This window comes from Trematomus bernacchii, unplaced genomic scaffold (genome assembly GCF_902827165.1).
Source record: "Trematomus bernacchii unplaced genomic scaffold, fTreBer1.1, whole genome shotgun sequence".
NCBI classification, from domain to species: domain Eukaryota; kingdom Metazoa; phylum Chordata; class Actinopteri; order Perciformes; family Nototheniidae; genus Trematomus; species Trematomus bernacchii.
The window spans coordinates 4390423-4411568 of record NW_022987708.1 but is presented as its reverse complement, the minus strand read 5'-3'; the positions used below and the strand labels follow the sequence as shown (position 1 = coordinate 4411568).

The 21146-nt window shown below is 40.3% G+C and overlaps 3 protein-coding genes across 3 annotated transcripts in view; 2 read left to right on the top strand and 1 right to left on the bottom strand.

The window, feature by feature from the left end:
- btbd8 (BTB domain containing 8) overlaps window positions 1-7787 on the top strand; it is a 32569-nt gene extending 24782 nt beyond the window's left edge. The window contains exons 15-19 of the mRNA XM_034140759.1: window positions 102-630; window positions 1161-1248; window positions 2739-2863; window positions 2948-4783; window positions 6850-7787. Coding sequence (XP_033996650.1) covers window positions 102-630; window positions 1161-1248; window positions 2739-2863; window positions 2948-4783; window positions 6850-7349 — 3078 coding nt within the window. The 3' untranslated portion in view covers window positions 7350-7787. The remainder of the gene's footprint in view (window positions 1-101; window positions 631-1160; window positions 1249-2738; window positions 2864-2947; window positions 4784-6849) is intronic.
- Window positions 7788-8224: 437 nt separating this feature from the next.
- LOC117490929 (uncharacterized protein C1orf146 homolog) lies at window positions 8225-10103 on the top strand. Its single transcript, XM_034140711.1, has 5 exons — window positions 8225-8290; window positions 8533-8626; window positions 9507-9678; window positions 9805-9883; window positions 9996-10103. Exons 1-5 carry the CDS (start codon window positions 8225-8227, stop codon window positions 10101-10103), a joined length of 519 nt encoding a protein of 172 aa, XP_033996602.1.
- Window positions 10104-10211: 108 nt separating this feature from the next.
- On the bottom strand, window positions 10212-17003 carry LOC117490953 (glomulin-like). The gene is made up of 18 exons (XM_034140737.1): window positions 16929-17003; window positions 16025-16150; window positions 15136-15246; window positions 14953-15061; window positions 13942-14191; window positions 13365-13455; window positions 13119-13285; window positions 12937-12990; window positions 12816-12846; window positions 12622-12711; window positions 12096-12137; window positions 11915-11988; window positions 11447-11531; window positions 11182-11291; window positions 10909-10972; window positions 10692-10824; window positions 10496-10590; window positions 10212-10410 (listed from the first exon to the last, which is right to left on the bottom strand). The coding sequence occupies exons 1-18, from the start codon at window positions 17001-17003 to the stop codon at window positions 10309-10311; spliced, it is 1809 nt and encodes a 602-aa protein (XP_033996628.1). The 3' UTR covers window positions 10212-10308.
- Window positions 17004-21146: the final 4143 nt, after the last annotated feature.

Below are 21146 nucleotides of genomic sequence, written 5' to 3'. Positions count from 1 at the left end.
CTGCTATAATGTTATTCAGTTTCATCAAACCACACTGTGCTTTGCAGCTTAATCATGTCTTACAGTTGCATGACTAATATGGTTATTTCTTTATCCTGCAGCCAAGGGTTGTGAAATGCCCTTCATCTGGACCTGAGAGTCCTCCTGTGCACAGGACCCAGAGGGTGTCTGAAAACACTACCTCTTCCTCCCGTAGTGCTGCGTCAGCCATGAAGTCTGATGGACTGGGGACAGCTAGCAAGCCAGGAGAGGGTCAAACATCCAAGGCAAAGAATGCAAAGAAGCCAGGGGAACGTACTGCAGCAGCCAAAGCAAAGACAGCAACAGCTGGAATACCAGTTGTCAACGGCACTGGAGCTGCAGGGGCCAGACGAGATGTAGCCAACAGCTCCAGAAGCTCTCAAGGGGTGAGAGAGCAGGAAAAGAAACCAAATCCAGGTGCACGGCCTAAAACATCTCCCCCGAGCTGCACATCTACAAGCCAGCCAAGTGTATCCAAGACTCAGAGGAGCTCGACAGGAAAGGCTGACAGCTCTGTTGGCACCTCCCAGGCTCAGCCCAGCGCCTCGTCCACATCAGGCAGCGCTTCGCCAGAGAACGGTGCCAGCAGCCCTCGTAATGACAGCGCAGGTTAACTCTCTTTATTCACTTCCTCTCATTTCCTCATGGTGACTGACACCAATTACAATGTTTGAGCTGAATGTGAATGCAGACTTAGTAGTATGATGAATTTGTGTTATGGCCAAGAGGGACTTTTGGAAGACGAGGGCAGGCATGTTGATTTATTAGCAAAGAAAGCAGCCTGCTGGTACCAGTGTACAAACTCTCAGCAGAACAGCAGAGGTTGATCACTCTGCACTTCCCGTAGAGGAGATATTTTTCTGATGGTTTAGGGAGGTGAGGTATTCTCCACTGATACAAGTGTTCAATGCTTGAGTTTGTCCATGTACCCCACACTGAAAGTTACTTGTTAACCGTCTCTGATGTCCGCTCACATACTCACAGCACATTACCCTACCCTGCTACGTATCCCTGCTACCCTGAAGATGATTTATTTAGGAAATCAAGGTTTAATATGTATCAGACTAAGTCTCTTTTGATTCATCTCAATGCCTGACACATTTTTTTCACAAAAATCATGCATTGTTTTCTGTGTTTAGGTGCGAAGCCCAAACACCAAACCAAGGCGGGGGTCAAATCCACACTGACAAAACCTCCTCAGAAATCAGATACAACGAAGATCAGCAGGTGAGCTCTTCCTTAATGGTTATTATCAGTGTGCTTTCTCGTCACTTCTTCTTTAGCTTCTTGTGTATTTAGTGAAATGTTAGGTGTAACGTTCTGCAAGTGCTTTCCTTGTCAACTTCCACATGGACGTTCTGCTTGTTGTGGGTCCACCATTAAATGCCATTCTACTGTTTAAGGCATTTAAGAACAATCTAACTCAAATGGAGTTAGAGATTTTCTTTTGAGTGTTTCTCAAGTTTCGCAAGTCAACAATCCAGCAAGCATTTTGGTTAATTTCGCCATGCTAAAAAAACTTCCAACTGGAGATATTTCTAAATATTAAACTGTGTTTTGCTTACCCCTCAGACTGTGTAGCATTCCATGTGTTTATGTTATATGTCAGACTTACGCAGCCCCAAGTACCAAGGCAGTGGAAAAAGCTGTTTTGTGATTAAAACAAATGTGGCCTATAAGAACTCAAAGGATGGAAAAGGGTCCTGGAATTTGACTCGTGACTTGTAAAGTACAAAACATATAACAGAATGACAAAAAAGAGAGCGTGAGAATCTAAATCCTCAAGTACAGCATACATGTCTGATATCCAGAAAACATCACCAAACAATGGAATTAGCAAATTATTTAAAACATTCAAACAAGAGCAGTGAATCAAACTGACTATTTCACTATGGCCAGGCCAAGTTGCAACATGAGCTCAAAGACAATATAACCAACTCCAGTAGCTGAAAGCATTCAGGGCCTAGAAAGCAAAACAGAAAACGGTCAGGAGGCAAAAGCAGCTGTGTAACATATTCTGACAAAACTTTAATCTGCCTTTCAAAGATGTTAAAAATATCCTTTTTACTAAAATTCTGCATCATTCAAACTGGGAGCACATCCATTTTGAACAGCCTCCCTGCAAAGAAACCATGTAAGTTAGCCAGAAAAAGCTGATGGCCTAACAAAAGATATTGTTGTTGCATCTTTTGATTGTCATCTTTTGTAAAGAAACAGATGGTGCAGGTAACAGTTAATCTATCTTGTATTCAACGTCTGGATTTGTGTGCTGAGAATGAAGATGCTCTGGAAGATTAAACTCCCCTCCAACCTCAATTTACGTAGCGAGAATAATCCTTTGTACATCGTGTATTTTTTAAACATGGCCCTGTCGTATTAGGTAATGTAGAATCTGTAAAACTGTCCTCAGTGAACTCACTAAAATGTCAGATAATATGCTCCCTGTTCTCTTGTTCCTCCTACACTTAGATTGAGTTAAAATCCAAGGAAGAACATCCTTCAGAAGGACAACAACTTGAAATTATTTGCCTTCATAATCAGTTCATGTCTCAGACGCTTGTCCTTGACAAAATGGGAAAACAACTCTGCTGCCCCCCGCTGGTGCTGAATATTAATCCATGATTTAATTTCTCTGTGACTCTTCTTATGAATATCTTGAAAGATGATGTGAACCATCATGAATTTAACGTTGCGTTTTTGTTTCCGTCAATCAATAGCAGTCCTATCAATAGGTCCAGTGCAAGAGAAAGTGCTAAAGTCAAGACTAGTGCAGCAGAGAAAGCATCTACAGGAGGGACAACAGCAAGAGCAGAAACCAAGGGAAGAGGCACACCAGACCATGGTGAGATGTTCAAAGTCTGCTTAATTTAAATGTCTGTCCATATACTGTACAAAGTACTAATGTTCTATTCTGTCTTTGGGTTAGTCTCCAAGCATGGATCCAAAAAGCCTGCTTCCCCGAGGAAAGAAGACAGCAAGGACGGGTTGAAATCCTCAGCACCAGAAAAAGCAGCCATTGAAGTTCAAAAAAAGAAGACCACAAAACCTGCTTCGGCACCTGGAGCCTCAGCTAAATCAAGTGCTAAACCACCAAAAGCCTCTTCGGCCCCCTCCAAGCAATCTTCAGTAGCAGCTGCCAAGTCCGGACCAAAGCCTACGGAGAAAGCTTCTCCAAAATCAGCAGGAACTTCCAAAACCTCACCTGCTACCAAGAAATCAGCAACTAAAGGAAAAGAGACAGTCAATGGCAAAGACTGTAAAATGGAGTCAGCGCCAACAGAAAACACTGGTGAAGTTACAGTGCATAAAGAGAGTACAGAGGTAGAATTCTCTGACCAGTCTGCAGCACAGCCAACAAACCAGGGTGAAGGGGATTTACTTAGCCAGCAACTAGAATCCAAGCAGCATCTCCAGAAGACTGAAATACTGTCAGAAAACACTAACTGTTCAGCTAGCAACACCCCTCATGTCAAATCTGCTAAGGCGGACACTTGCAAACAGACTGAAGGGAGTAAAGTGAAACCGCCCCCAAGCGGAGTCATCAGTGGAGGGCAAATTCACGAGGACGGCTCCAGAAATTGTCAGAGAGATAGCGAACGTCTCGTAGACACACCATGCAGCGTGTGCAGCACTGGCACCCCCTTAGAGGACTCCTGGAGTGCCGTCCACCATCAGGTCAGCCCCGAGTCTGAGACCTGCAGCACACACACCACCTCCTCCGACGACATCAAGCCCCGCTCGGAGGACTACGACGCCGGCGGCTCGCAAGACGACGACTGCTGCTCCAACGAAAGAGGCGTTTCAAAGTGCGGCACCATGCGCTGCCACGACTTCTTGGGTCGCAGTAGCAGCGACACAAGCACCCCAGAGGAGTTGAAGATGTACGAAGGCGGGGCGGGGTTAAGAGTGGAGGTGAGGCTGCGGGGGCGAGAAGCGGAGACCACTACCAGCGAGGAAGAGGGAGTGAGACAGCTTCCTCGCTCCTGGTTGCACCGAGACGAGCTTCCTGTAGAGGAGGAGCACTCCGAGGTGGAGGCAACGGTGACGGTGAAAAGCATCCCCGACCACCAGCTCTTCTCCTCTGAGGAGGAAGAGGAAGATGAAGAGGCGACGGAAGATGACAGATCTGAAGTCGAGGTGATTCCGGGGCAGGCCCCGCTGCCACCATCTGAATCCTCTCCAAACTTTCAGGGGATCATCAACCTGGCTTTCGACGATGAAGCCGCTGACCAGGATAACGATCAGGCCGACTACCAGACCACGGCTAACTTTCGCCGCTCAGTGTTGCTCTCTGTCGACGAGTGTGAGGAGTTGGGTTCAGAAGAAGGCGGCGTCCAAACGCCACCTCAGCAGCCCAGTGAGGGTGACGTTTTCGAGTCTAACTCCACAACTCCTCAGACCAATTTTGCTCCAACCAACAACCAACTGAACCACCTGAAAGGCCATCTTGAAACTGCAGACACAACGCATACAAAAACAGACGAGGAACAGGATGAAAAGTCCTCTGTGTTCCTTACAGAGATCCAGGCGGAGAGTAACGGAATAAAGTCTAGCGTCCCTCTCTTGGATGCTGACATGAGAGACCTGCCTCCCCAGGAGCGCCCATGCCACCTGGATCTCCGGCACACAGAACAATACAACGCAGGGCCGCGCAAAAATCACTCCAATCCCACAGAAAGCAAGAAAGCTGATTTACATCTAGACTTAAAAGAGCCTCAGCAGACAGGGGACTCTCCTGTACATGCTGCACAATCTCCAGCAGGTAATGTATGATCTACGGACACTTATAGACCCCAAATCCAAATTCACCTCCTATCCCCAAGGTATAGTTTATCCCTGCAAGATTCATCCTCCACTGCTCCAACTGCTAGACCTTACCCACACCCAACATGTACCTATTCCTCTTTCAGAAAAAGGATATAGTGTAGTAACTAAATATAAACACAAGTTCAAATTCAAATGAAATCAGTGGTCATCATTTCCACCCATTGATTGTGTAGCTGTTGTAAATTTGAATTTGCAACATCAATATCCTTTTAAAGACGGAGTTTGGTCTCATCATAGTACATTTAGCTGTACATTTGAAACAACTGAACTACCTGTAGTCAGAGGCATTTAGGCCTTGGTAAGTCAGTTTACACAGAAACAGGGGAAAGCAGTGTACATGTCACTCACACTGATGATATCAATTGTATATGTGACATTAAAAAGAATATGCCTTGTGACAAGGCCTGATAGATAGTTCTACCAATGCACTTTCATGTACATACAAATCAGATTGTTTTGGTTATTGTTGTCATTTCCTTTATGCAGTGGAATAGCAGTTGGCCTTTTTAGAGCCAAAGAGAATTTGACAAATTTGATGGAGCTTTAAATATAGTTTTGAAATCAATATATCGTTGCTAAATTAATTTAGTTCGTATTATTAAAATTGTGTTTCCTAAAAATAGAATACATTCCAAAAAGCCCCATCACTCAGGAGATGTTGCTCTAAAAGTTTTCTTCTGCTTTGTTGTAAAGGATAGATGTGTTTGGCTTTTCCTTCATTAAACCATTGTCATTCTAAGAAGGACAAACATATCTCCAGAAGCCCTTTTTTATTTGTCTTTTGGCTTCTCATCGATGGCCCCTTGTTTACAGCGATTAAAAGAACATCTAAAAATAACATTCAAAAGATTTGTTGATGTGAAAATGCTATATGTAGCACCTGGCATCAAGGTAAAACACACAAATAGATTAGCTGAACTGCCACTGCTTGTCAGAAAAAGGGGAACTTTTCCCTTGCATTTTCTTGCTGATCATCTTTATTTCTATTCATGAATGTACCTGAGTTTTGTGTTTGCTTTTTTTTTTTTTTTTTTTTTTTGCACACATGCATGCTTGAATTTAAAAAAAAAAAGTGTCATCCCCCTCTATCAACCATTTTTGTGTCTTTTTTTTCCCCACATTCCATTACCTCTTGTCATACCCAATAGACTTAAGTGTAGATAGACGTCCACTTTTAAAGAAGACTGTGGTTTGTTGTCTATGAGCTTTTGTTCAGTAGGTTTGTGTAGTGTCAGTAGCCTCCTCTGTAATGTATGTGATGACTCTTGATCAGCTCTCGTGGTCCTGCCATGTCTCTCTTTCTTCACTATCATATTTAGAAAAATAAATCCTGCTGCACCTTTACTGAGGGTATATTCCGATGCAAACATGTCAATTACTTTGTTTTTAATATCAAACAATGATCCATCTTTTGCCTTTCTGGAATTGTACAAAAAATTGAAAACACAAAGAATGTGAATTGAACTTGGTGGTGTGCCATCGTTATGTGCTACTAAGTAAAGCACCGTTTGCTTGCATTTTAGGTTTTTGTGACAAGTCTGTTCATTACGTCTGCCCGTTCAATGACCTGCACGTAAATCTCAAAACATATCACTGTTAGCTACTGACACATGCAAAGTTCACTGGTGCTGGCGATGCATGGCTTACTTTGTTTGAAAAGGTGGATAAAGAGATGCATTCAGATTCCTCTGTGCATTACCTTTAAGGCAACTGTATTCACCTACTGTGGCATCCATATTTTGAAGTAATGATGTTTCAAATGATGACTTCATAATTCTTTATAGTGTTGCCATTTGAACAACCATATTGTGACCATCAACATCACTGCTTTTATAATGTTTTGAACTTCACTATGGATTATCTTTTAAGTGAAACAGTTGCATTAAGGGTAAACATTTAGTCATCACTGTTTTATCAAACTAGGCAGTGACTAGCCTCTGAAATGTGAAGAAAAAGGAGTGAATCAGTTTGTCATTTTGCAGTATTGTCAATTGTTTTTAGGGGACAATGGTTGTGACAGATCGGGTCAAACCTGCAAACATGACCGCCGACCATCCAAAGCACTATCTCCCATTTACGAGCTGGATGTTGGAGAAGCCTTCGAGCAATGCTCGGAAAAGGACAGGAATGTTAAACTCAAGGCAGAGCAAGAAAAGCAAAGAGAGGACGATGAAAAAAGCAATGAGTTTGCAGAGCGGGACTGGAGCATGCTCAGGCAGCTCCTCTCAGACCACGAGTCCAACCTGGGAATCATAAACCCTGTGCCTGAGGAGCTAAACCTGGCCCAGTACCTTATCAAGCAGACTCTGTCCCTTTCACGTGAATGCCTGGACTCTCAGGGCTTCCTGTCCCCAGAGAAGGAGACCTTCAAACGCTGGGCGGAGCTCATCTCGCCCATGGAGGACTCCTCCACCAGCATCACAGTAACAAGCTTCTCCCCAGAAGACGCTGCATCTCCTCAGGGGGAGTGGACCATCGTGGAATTGGAAACACATCACTGACTGCTCACACAGAGGAGAACCTGCCGGACAGTTGTCACCTCTGTGAACGTTGAACCTCTAAATATTAACTTTGTCTTAATTTATTCTTATTTATAATCATATGCTGTCTCAAACATTTTCATCTTTTTTTTTTCTGGAATCTGCAGAACTCTGGACTTTGCAGCAGTTTATTTTGCATTCCCCATCATGCCCTCAGTGGACAGTTTTTTGACACAAACGGGATGTTATGCATGCTAATATTTTTTGTATGTCTGACTGTTTAATTAATGTTGCTTCACAGCTCTAGAAAGAATAGAGTAAGGAAACAAATATATTTTTTCTCATGGCAGTCTTCTGATAATATGGTTGACTGAAGTTTCTTAAAGAAAAAAATAACAATGGCCTACTGGCTTGCATTTAATGTCATATTGAAAATAAAGATTTGTGTTTATTGAAAAATGAAAAGTGTTGGTCACTGACAAGTCACAGAAACGTATTATTTTGTTCAATGTTACCTGGGTGCACTGCACAGATGTAATGTGTTTACTGGTTGGGCTTGATTATGTTATTACTTACACTTGTGCTTATCATGCTATGAAATAAGCACATAATGCACACAGGTATCCCAACTGAATTACCTAATAATAGTAAAAAAAAAAACGAAATTATAAAACAATAGAAGGTGCCTTTACCGTTAGTATTTGTTATTTCTCGTCTCAAAAACGTAAAAGAAAGGTTTTGAAATAGTATCGCAGCGCCTTCTCGTGGTTCAATACACTGACATACAGTCTCTGAATACTGCGACCGTCTCGTGCGAATGGACCGCGAGGACATTCCAGAAAAGACGAAGCCTCATTAACCGCTCTAATATTTAGACTTTCATTGAGCAGTGGGTTATGGCGACACACACAGAAACAACTCCTCAGTGGAAAACAACGATTATAGTCAGCACTTCACTTCAGGTAAGTGATGGGTTAACTCCTGAGTAGTCAAACATTTATTTTAGACTTTAGTGTCAGATATTGGTAAAATAAATAGATAACGTGAAGAATATCGGTTTGCTAGCTATCTAGCTAGCAAAGCAATGCCTAATACAAAACGCAAAGTGTTGGTTAAGATAACAAATTTGACTTATTTAACTTTGTCTGGTTTTAAACAACTTTAGGAAATACATGTATGTAATTACCTGTATTTGTTACACCAGAATCATGACACAAGCAGGATGCTAAGCGCTCAGCCGCACCGAATCAGGTTTTCAGACGGTGTCGAGTCGGGAGCCTTCATCTTCCCTCTGTCAGGTAAACCTGCTGTCAGCTCTGCTGCTGGTTAGATAACCCCCTTATCTTTAAACCGACCCTATAGATCCCCTTTAATACACCTGCCTTACAGTTACACTATCAAACCCAGTAACGCTATACAATATTAAGTTTCAGTAGTGTAAAGTAAATAAGTAGATTTACTCAAGTACTGTACTTAAGTACAATTCTGAGAGACTTGTACTTCAGTATTTCAATGAATGCTACCTTTAGTTACTTTGCAGATTTTGATTAATAATGTGAAATATAAGCGACAAACACTTAAGACTTTAGTTACACCTGGAGTAAATTCACAAGCTACTCTCCGGTATAACATGTATTTAAAACTAGCTGCACCTTTACCAGTTTTGATAACGCTTTAATGCATCAATAATTATATAAAAAAACGTATAATATATATTATTTAGAAATGGGCCAATCTTCATAATGAGTACTTTTACATTTGATATTTTAAGTATGTTTAGATGCTTATACTTTTGTACTTTTACTTGAGTAAAAGTGTTATACATTCATAACACTTTTACTAACCCTTTACTAACCCTTTAACCCTAACCCTAACCACATAACACATGCATGACTTTTACTTGTAACAGAGTATTAATACACTCTGGTACTTTTACCTAAGTACAAGATCGGAGTACTTCTCCCACCTCTGTAAAGTGTCTTTGAGTATCTAGAAAAGTGCCCTATAAATAAGATGTATTATTATTATTATTATTATTATTATTATACACAGAAGCCACTTACACAGGCTGAACTTGGGAAACAAATTACCACAAATATTTGTTTATAATATGTAATGGAAAAGGTCTCACAGTAACATGTTTAGTTTAATACATTTAACATTCTCATAATGTTCTAGGTACTGCATTTCTTTTGCTTGACCCTCAAGACCCCTTGGAGCATTGTGAGGAATCTGGACTCATTGAGAGGATAAAGACGTTTGTGCAAGTACACCGGAACAGCTTTCTTCTTCTATACGCCCCCTTTAATGGGAAGAAGGAATTGGAAATATTGTCGGTGCTTCAAGACAGGTAGATAAATAGCTGTGTTATGTCTTTCCCAAGTTGTAACCCCCTTGTTGTGCTTGGCTGGCACGTATGTAGCTGGTAATATAGGCATTGAGATTCTGACACTTACATTATTTGCATCTCTTTCAGATTTTCTGCCAGCAATCTCAGGATCCTGCCTGTGCGAAACAATGCTGAGATCGTCAAAGGAATGTTGACTATTGCCAAGGTAAAGACAGAGGCAGCACACAACAGTTATTTGGTCAATGTACATTATAAGTTAGACAAGCTGTTTTTCGCCTTGTGATATTTGAAGTAAGCCAAGGCTCATCTGTCTGCAGGCCACCAGTAAGCCCCATGTAGACAGTATCCGCGACCGGATGTCCCTGGCTCGGGCTCACATCATTGAAAACAATCCTGTGTGGGAGATGCTGAGAGACATTCTATGAGCTCACCATATGATTCAGCATTGTTTCACACACTTAACACTTGTGTTGTTTTATTTGATGCTAACTAGTACACGCCTTATACAAAAGCACATTTAAATCCATGTTTATCACAGTTTGTTCTATTTTTACATTCTTTTTGTATTGGTCAAGCAGAGCACATCAAATAAACCTTCATAGAAATATCCCAGCAGTCAGAAGTGACACCTCAGTTTAGTTTTTGGCTCTTCTGCTTTTCATCTGTGATCTCTTCAATGCGGAATATAAGACTCTCCATCAGGTCAAATGTGACCAAAGCACTCTGCAACACCTGTGACACACGAGAATAGTCAGATTGCTTATCCTACAAAGGTTCAAATCCAAATCATTATTAATAGGAAAGACTGTTTCTGTACCTGGTGCTGGACCTCTGGGGACATATTTGACATTTTCTCCTTTTTCACCGTTATGCTTTTGACTAATCTGCTGGATCCTGCAGCATCTCTGGCTTCTGGGGCGGAACATAGAGATATTCCACAGTGTATTTTATCACCTTCTATGCAAGGTTATTTCAACGTCATTTTGTTACACAGATTAGGAGCTATACTGTACCTCTGGCTTTTATCTTTTGATCCTGCCGCAGTGCCTTCAGTTCAGCAGTATAATATCCTCTTGATATGCTGATGCACACACGCAGCATTTTTAGGTATTCATCTTTGATCCTGCACAGCTTCTCCCACACAATCTGAAGGTAGGAGGAGACGATCATCAGCTTTGGGCATTTACCAGGCAGGAGAGTAGTCTTAAGTAATACATTAGACTGACTTACAGTGCTCCTCAGGTCTGTGTCCCTGATAAGGAGGTAGCGTAGAAGATTCAGACTCTCCATTATCCTGGATACAAAAGAAGACAGGACTTAGTCTGCTTAATGTGTACCAGTTCTCACAATTACAGATCTCTCTGTCTTTCGATCTCTTTTGGAAAGCCAAAATGTCTATAACTTCATCACATCCAAAATAAATTGTGTCACGAATTATGCCTAGACTCTGAATTTAAACATAAACAGATCTGTCCATATGTTAAACTATTCAATATCACTCACTTGTCCATACTGTTAAGCAGATCTGTCTGAGCCCCTTGTGGCAAAGACAACACCAGTCCCAACAGCGGCAGAAGCTCCTCCCCCAGAAACCATTTATTGGCATTACCCTGCTGGAGGAGAGTGAAGGATTTAACACCTTCAAAAAATGTCACCAGCTGAAACACTGAATTAGGTTATCATGAATAAGCATGAATACAGCAGCAGGAATTTCTAAAACATTGCTTAACATACTATTATGATGTTTGTGAGACTTTGTTTATCTTACCTTAATAGAACATTCAACCTGATTCCTGATGTTCTTTACTATGTAACTCTCCACTCCTGCATGGTGGCTGGTTTTCAACATGCACCTGCAACAGAAAATATAACCTTTGTTATTAGACGTCAGCAAATGCAGAAAATAATCAAATAATACAGCAAAGACTAAATCAAACATAAATCCGATTTCTTCCCTAAAATTGAGGTACATCAACTTTTGCAATAGTTTGACACTGGTGAACAATTGTGACGTATTGATTTAAAACTACAAACAATGTTTACATGAGATCACTAATGGGTGAACAACTACAATTGTATCCAAAAAATAGTATGAAAACAGCACAAATGTGAATATTAATTATTAGATTATCCATAAATATAAATATAGATATTTAGTCATTTATTTTACATTTGAATATGTGCTATTGAAACATGAACATTTGGTATACTGTTCCTTCTCTAATGATTCTCTCACCTGAAGAACTTGTGCTTTGCTTCAGAATCTAATTTATCGATAAAAAGTTGTAAAACCTGTAGTCCCGTTTCTCTCTGGGGAAGCAGCGATCACACAAAAAAGAAAAGTAACCACGTCATTGTGTTTTACAGTACCACAGATATACAATGAACATCCTAATCAAGCATTGTTGTTTACTCACCAAATGCTGCATTGGGCAATCGGTTAAAACTTGCCGCAGGTTCTGTGAATTTCAGCACAGCACAAGTCACTGATTGGTCAAAAGTACCCAAATAGTTGATTAAACACACAATATGCTATTTCTTCCATGAGTCTTTCAAATAAAACACAAACAAAAGAGTGTTGTGAAGTAAAATACTCCGGTTAAAATATATGTTTAAAATGACCCAGATCAAGACACTGTATATTCAAAATGTAAATGTATGAACACTTCTGGCAAACCGCAATAATGCTGAATCATGCTTTTAGGGCATACAAAGTGTTTACAGGCGGCCAAAGGAAATTGAACATTGATTAAAATTAAGAATTTCTCTGTGATTGAAAATGGTTTCAAACATTTGGCAATATGTAACAGCTCAAGAAAATATATAACACAGGTCTAGTTGTTATGGATATATATACATATGTAAGTACGGTCAGCCAGTCAAAATCACAACACCCCTGCAGAAAACCTGCTCCTGAGTGAAACCTGAGGCTGCTTGTCATACCTGTGGTGCACTATAGAAGCTCTTCAGATCCTGTAGGCTCACCGGAAGGCTGTTGTCCTGCACATTTTCCAAGCTCTTTTCATACAGTGCCTGAGTGAAAATACACAGTTATGTCCATGAAAAACAACCATAGACTATTTTCTACTTTGACTTATTACACCTCTAAGACTGACTGCATGTTGTTGTGGCCTTACCAGTCCTTTGAGCACGTGTGATTCCTTTTTGCTATCGATGAAACAAGATTACAGATCATTAAAAAAACAAACGAATTGAAAAGCATTACTACATTCAGGTCTTACTGTACTGACAGCTTACCTACTGAGTAGTTGATTGATGTATTCCATGTTGCATTGAAGAACAAATACAGGACTGGAACAGCAGGAAACAATACAATGTCAATTGTTTGTCACAGGACAGTCAAAATGGACAGGACTTCTTGGTGACTGTCAGTGAATGCATCATCAGTGTGACCACTATATGGTTTTTCAGTGTTTCACCTGAATACTGCTGGAAAGCTGTCGATGGTGATGAGCTGGACGAACAGTAAATAAGCCAGACACGCTCTGGACTCCTTGGACTCACTGCTGTCCGTCTGGGGGCTTTTCTTCAGAGGGCTGAAGAACAGGAGCTCTGATAGAGACTCTTGGATTGCTGGTAGTGTGACCTGCAGTGATGCACAGTGACATTCAATCACGACACTCATTGTTTAAATGCTTTCCCATTTATGGAAAACTTGCTCTTACCATTATCTCTGTTGCAAAGAGCCACAGTGAGGATTTTCTGTCTCTGTTCAGTTCAGCCTCAAGCAAAGGCTCCCTCAAGCTCCGCATGCAGCTGCAGAGAGGCATTAGCAACAGTGGTTTCATTTTGCCTATACACCAACATGTGTATTTTTAACGTGAGACACTATAGGCCAACATGTAGTTGTTTCAATGCACTGTTTACAAAACATATATTTAAAGGCCGCTTTCTAAGTTCTGTTTTTTTTATTATACCCTGAGCAAGAAATGACTTTACATTTCTGCTTCAAATTGGCAGATATTTAAATAATGCCAAACTTGTACATTTAAACATAACATTTTAGAAAAGTGAAATTACCAAAAAATACAGTTAGTTACATGAGGTACACCATTCACCTGTAGTGTCTTATCTCAACATAATGAAACAAAACAAATGAACTAAAACAGACAACAATGAACAAAGATAACTGCATTGATCAATTGTAATGATAAATAAAGTACATTCATCAAAATACAAACAGAGAAGAAACATTTTGTTAACTCTGCCTTTACCACAGCCAAACGGAGAAAAAAAACGTACAACTTGAGAAGCTCGGTCCTTAGCTCCTCATCCTCAGAGGTGGTGACGGAGCTGCCAATCTTCCTCTTCACCTCCTCTACGAAAGGCTTTGTGAAGTTGGTCAGGGCGTTGTAGCAGCGACACAGACCGTGCTCATCCTCGTCCTCCTGCTGCGAGCTGTAAGGCACAGGCAGGCGGGACAGCTGCTGCTGCAGGGCGCGCAGAGCAGAGCCCAGCCTGGCTGCCTTGCTGTCCTCCAGATGCAGCAGCACTGCAACACACAGGACGATGTTTGCATTAGTGTACAGCAGGGGGAGCCATACTCCATGAATACATCAAGAGATAAAACATATACTCTTTACCATAAGCTGCCACAGGCAAAACTATTGCAGTTGTGCAATAAACCCTCCCTTCATGAATGTTATAATGTCTAGCTTTTGTTGAAAGATGTTTATGGTGATTTTGGAGGCTGCTGTTGAGTTGTATTGCATTATGGTGTTTCAGGTGTTTCTATTATTTCGGTCACATAAATCCATGTGGGTAGGCTAATAACAGAAACATCCCTTCTAATGAACTGGCACCTGAGTACTACTCCATTACGCTGCATGATTGATAGTGTTACCATGATTATTTTGTGTAATACACGTACAAAAAATAGACATTTTGACCATTATGCCTCACTTTAAAAACGTTTTCAAGCCTGTGAAATTAACAATGCCTGCATTTTCCCCAAATGGCTGAAACATTCATTTTTGAATTTGCCATAAGACCATACTATACATTGTGTCTTTTTTCTTCAGGACATAAAAGTGTGATTCTTTTTGCATGAATGATCCAAACCAGTGTAATATTTAACCTTGTAAAATTAAGATTATTGACTGACTATTGTGATAGGACACCAACTCCCTTTTTACAGGTGTCACATTTTGTGAAATTTAAAGTTTTACTGTAGTGTTTTTTTTTTGGAGCACTACTCCTCGGAGGGTTGCGCATGTGTTAGTAGGTAATAACATCTCCTGAGACTTGTGTTACCTGTTTGAAGATGTGGTAGTAGAGTTAATATGGTCTCAGAAATGGCCCCTGGATCAATGTCTTGAATCAGTTCCAGCAAGCTGTGCATGAGTTCATCCGGGCTGCAAGTCTAAACATCAGAACAGACGTTAAACCTACGTATAGGAAGCGTGTTTCAATGTGTGGATGAATTCATGTACATACCATAGTCAGGTGTGTGATGGCAACCTGACAGTGATCTAGACTCTTCCCTTTTTTAACCACTTCATTTACAAGAGGGGTCATAAGAACACAACCCATAGACTTCACTAAACCCTATAAGTGCAAGAAAAAACAATCATTATTCTTTAATGTTAGCTAATGTTCCAAATAATCTCCTCAAAATTGTCTGGAAAGAATTAAGTAGTATGATACAAGGGAAAATCTGAACGAAAAATATTCTAACCAAACATAGTTAGGTCTACATTTTAAAAGCTCCACTGCCACACTGGAAAAAAACGTAGAGCCAGATATACATACTACATCACTGACATGCAGCTTATATTGGTAACTGCTTTGGCTTAAAAAACAAGTCACCACTTCCATCTCCAAGTTGTATTCTCTATGTCCATGTTTAAAGCCGGGGATTTCTCATTTGGTAATCAATCATTTGAACCCCTTGAGAGTGTTTCAGGCTCCGAAAGAGGACGCAGTTAGAAATGACACATGCTTCTAAAAGTACGCTGCACACAACATCTGTGAAGCGTGGAGAGATGGGACAACCCAAGGGCACTTAGAGGAGTGCCGTATTGAAGAGGGTTATCAGTGGAGCGAGAAATCTGACTGAATATCTGCTTGTTTCCTCCCTACACCTCCAGGTCAGGAGGCCAGCAGGCACGGAGCAGTGTCTGCACGTTAATGTTCAGCAAAGCCTAGCTGCTGTTTGCTTCAGTAGCGCTGTGTGTGGCTGTTGTTGCTCAGGAGGCTGTGGTGTGATGCGTGTGTGCTTTTAGAGCTGTATGACAGATTAACACTGAATGTCACTGTCACTTTATATGTGTGAGGTGTGAGTGGTACTAGGGATAGAGGAAGGAGCAGATCTGTGGAGAAATACCCGGTTTTCCTCATCCTGAAGGAATTTCAGAAGTTGTGCACCGTCACCCCCAGTGAGACAGACAGATCCGAAATTCTTGAATTGCTGATAATCCTCTGGCTTCAACTTTTCTTCTGGAGTATTTCGCTAAATACAAGATGGAGTCATTATTTGTTATCAACAAATATCAGCAGATTTTATTCACCCAAAAACCATATGAAACAAATATTTACTAAACCAGATTATTTGATTGACATTTCAAAGGGTTGAATGGTACGTATTACATTTACGCAAGTACTGTACGTTTTTTTAAAGTATTTTTCTATCACTATAGTTCCAGTATGATCTAAAATGTTCTACATTTTCTAAATGTTTTTAAACCTACTTACTTTATGAATAAATGTACACACAAAATATATGAAGAGTTATAATACAAGAGCAACTTTTCATTATAATTGTTTGTCAATTTAAAACAACATTTCATGTTTCCATCTTCTAAATTGTAATTTCTTGATTTTTCTTTTAGTTATTTTAATCAAACTAATGTATTTGAAATAACTAATAATCAATTTTTTCAGAGTTTAAACAGACCAGAAATCAATCAATCAAATCCATTAATCTGCATCTTAATCCATAATAAAAAGTTAGTTAATTAAGAGTTCAAAATGCATTTTAATGTGTGGCTTTAGTGCCTTAAGTCAATCTGAATACTTCTTCAACCACTGCAGATATGTAATTTTAGTGAATAAGTAGGATGGCATGAAATACAGTCCAGACCACCAGCCACTCATGTGTAAAAGTAGTTGTGTTATATGGTTGATTTCTGCTCAAGTCCCCCCCACTTGAAGGTCACACATGATACCTGATATTAAGCATGATTGCCTCAGCTAAATTGTGTTACAGTGATAGAAAACTGTAGACTTACCCATCTCTGGATTATGTCATTCACCTCATCTTCATCCACTATCAGAGTCTCCTCAGTCCTCGTAGGCAATCCCATTATCAATACGTCTTTATTATCAACTCTAGACACTTTTGCGGCTATAGGGTCAGCACCAATTTCAAAATGACCCAATGTGTAACTCCGGGTGTCTCGAGGGAGAGAGACATTCAGTTTGTAAGGAGCCCAAACATAAACCTCTTATCTCCCTTTGTGCTTGACGTGTAATAGGATTAAACCAGAGCACTCGTAGTGACCTGGAACTGTCTGGAAGGATCTAGTCCAATAACACTCTCAGTCCTGTTTACAAAAGAAATAGTGATAAAGACCCCAAATAAGTGACACCCCTCTGTGAATAGTTCTATAATCCAATGAAAGTCCATCATATGTGTTGGTGCTTCGAGCACACACTTACACATCCACACTGCACTATTTGTTCAAAAACACAGTCTGTGATCATAATAGCAGTTCATGTATTTCCATATTGTTGTAACATTTGTGAAAAAAAAATATTTTAAAGGGATAGTTTGGAAAATCATTTGTCTTTATTTTTCAAATATATTTAGCACAAGTATATGACTGCTAACTATTTTTCTTAGCATGCTTCAGTGTTATGATTGTTAAAGAGGCCATATTGTGCTTTTGGGGGATTTCCCTTTCCTATAGTGTGTTCTATATGTTTATGTGCATGTAAATGGTCTGCAAAGGCTACTATTGCTAGCGCGTCAACACATTGTACATGATAGGCTAAGGGGCGAGACATCTCCTATTGGTTGGCCAATCTCAACAGAGCGGGACAGCTAACCAATCAGAGCAGACTGGGCTTTTAGACAGAGGGTGAAAAGAGTTGCTGCAGCACAGACAGTATGAGAACAATAAAGAGCTTTTTGAACATTAAAGCATGGAGACATGTCCCAGTAGAGACACTACATACTGATATACACCTGAACATCAGCAGGAGAGGACTCTTTAAAGTAGAGACACTACATACTGATATACACCTGAACATCAGCAGGAGAGGACTCTTTAAAGTAGAGACACTACATACTGATATACACCTGAACATCAGCAGGAGAGGACTCTTAAAAGTAGAGACACTACATACTGATATACACCTGAACATCAGCAGGAGAGGACTCTTTAAAGTAGAGACACTACATACTGATATACACCTGAACATCAGCAGGAGAGGACTCTTTAAAGTAGAGACACTACATACTGATATACACCTGAACATCAGCAGGAGAGGACTCTTTAAAGTAGAGACACTACATACTGATATACACCTGAACATCAGCAGGAGAGGACTCTTTAAAGTAGAGACACTACATACTGATATACACCTGAACATCAGCAGGAGAGGACTCTTTAAAGTAGAGACACTACATATTGATATACACCTGAACATCAGCAGGAGAGGACTCTTAAAAGTAGAGACACTACATACTGATATACACCTGAACATCAGCAGGAGAGGACTCTTTAAAGTAGAGACACTACATACTGATATACACCTGAACATCAGCAGGAGAGGACTCTTTAAAGTAGAGACACTACATATTGATATACACCTGAACATCAGCAGGAGAGGACTCTTAAAAGTAGAGACACTACATACTGATATACACCTGAACATCAGCAGGAGAGGACTCTTTAAAGTAGAGACACTACATACTGATATACACCTGAACATCAGCAGGAGAGGACTCTTTAAAGAGACACTACATATTGATATACACCTGAACATCAGCAGGAGAGGACTCTTTAAAGTAGAGACACTACATACTGATATACACCTGAACATCAGCAGGGGAGGACTCTTTAAAGTAGAGACACTACATACTGATATACACCTGAACATCAGCAGGAGAGGACTCTTTAAAGTAGAGACACTACATACTGATATACACCTGAACATCAGTAGGAGAGGACTCTTTAAAGTAGAGACACTACATACTGATATACACCTGAACATCAGCAGGAGAGGACTCTTTAAAGTAGAGACACTACATACTGATATACACCTGAACATCAGCAGGAGAGGACTCTTTAAAGTAGAGACACTACATACTGATATACACCTGAACATCAGCAGGAGAGGACTCTTTAAAGTAGAGACACTACATACTGATATACACCTGAACATCAGCAGGAGAGGACTCTTTAAAGTAGAGACACTACATACTGATATACACCTGAACATCAGCAGGAGAGGACTCTTTAAAGTAGAGACACTACATACTGATATACACCTGAACATCAGCAGGAGAGGGCTCTTTAAAGTAGAGACACTACATACTGATATACACCTGAACATCAGCAGGAGAGGACTCTTTAAAGTAGAGACACTACATACTGATATACACCTGAACATCAGCAGGAGAGGACTCTTTAAAGTAGAGACACTACATACTGATATACACCTGAACATCAGCAGGAGAGGACTCTTTAAAGTAGAGACACTACATACTGATATACACCTGAACATCAGCAGGAGAGGACTCTTTAAAGTAGAGACACTACATACTGATATACACCTGAACATCAGCAGGAGAGGACTCTTTAAAGTAGAGACACTACATACTGATATACACCTGAACATCAGCAGGAGAGGACTCTTTAAAGTAGAGACACTACATATTAACATGAAGATTAGCAGAATAGGGCCCCTTTAAATAGTGTACCTAATAGACTGGTATCTTTCTGTACATTACACAACAGTTTGATCTGAGAAAAGGTTAAATATAATATGGTTTGTAGTTATTGCAGATAAAACATGAGCAGCACTGATCTGAGCCGCATTGTGATTTGACAGTTAGACCAATAAATCCACCTGTGCCAACTTTTCTTCCTAATTAAATGGAAAAGCCTGTTGTACAGAAAAGGATTAGGAATGCCTTTCCATGATTGTGTTTCGACAACATATTGCGCTGTGTAAGCACAAAGGCTTGGATCATCTTTGTCCCTGCAGCGTGTGTGTGTGTGTGTGTGTGTGTGTGTGTGTGTGTGTGTGTGTGTGTGTTGTGTGTGTGTGTGTTGGTGTGTGTGTGTGTGTGTGTGTGTGTGTGTGTGTGTGTGTGTGTGTGTGTGTGTGTGTGTGTGTGTGTGTGTGTGTGTGTGGTGTGTGTGTGTGTGTGTGTGTGTGTGTGTGTGTGTGTGTGTGTAATATAATAGAAGTACAATCACAGACTTCCTGCTTCAGTAAAGAAGCAGCTCACGTCCTGATTTGAGATGAATAGGCAGAGAAACGTGTTTGAACGGTCGGATTTAGCCGACATCTGCCGCTCAGGTTTGCTCTCTGTATTGCTGTGTGATGAAAGCCGTAGACAAAAGCCACAGAGCAAACACAGAACACACTGCTGCTCTCTCCATGTTTGTCCCTGATTTTGTCATTCCTAATTGCTGGCTGATGAGGTTTTGTTTCGACAGTGGATCCCAGGTACAGGAAATACGAGAGTAAATAACATCTAGGATCACTCGTGTTGATAATATCTTTTCTTTTTCATTTCTGATATACAGCAGATCATCTAATACAGCAATTCAATGAAAGTTGTTTAGGCTAATTGCTAGAGAGAAAATAATATACAGAGATTGGTAAAAGCTCTGTCCTCTCAGGAAGGCTTTCGAAAGCTCCAGATAAAAGCTAGTGAGTCCGCCTTTAGTTTTAAAAACAAAGAGACACTATTTCAAACTTTTCTCTCTGAAATTATTTGTATGATATTTCAATTATTCACTTGGAAAGCAACCATTTGTAGAACAGACCCCTCAGTTCTGACTTCAACAACATCTTATGAGCGTTGCGGCCTAAAATGAATTATTTGAGAACTGAAAACAAGCCAGAATAAAAGTTAATCATTTCTGCTTTTATGGAAATCGAATCAGTACAATCGGTATTGGATCTTAATTTGCTGATGATTTTTCAGTACAAAGAATCCAAATGCTCGGATGTGTGACAAAAGGCAGTAATCACTTTCAAACTCAGGAGGGCACTGTTTGTCTGGAGGGCTGTCAATCCACATCCAACACCTTATGCACACATAGATCCTTTTCAAATAAGGGTTCAGATTTATACTTAAGTATATTTAGATATATTTGAGTAAAAGTCACAGGATTCAATCATTTCAAGTCTAATTCAAGTACAGTATTTCTTATACACTGATATTTAGACAAAAATATTTGAATCAAGCAACCCACCAGTCAACA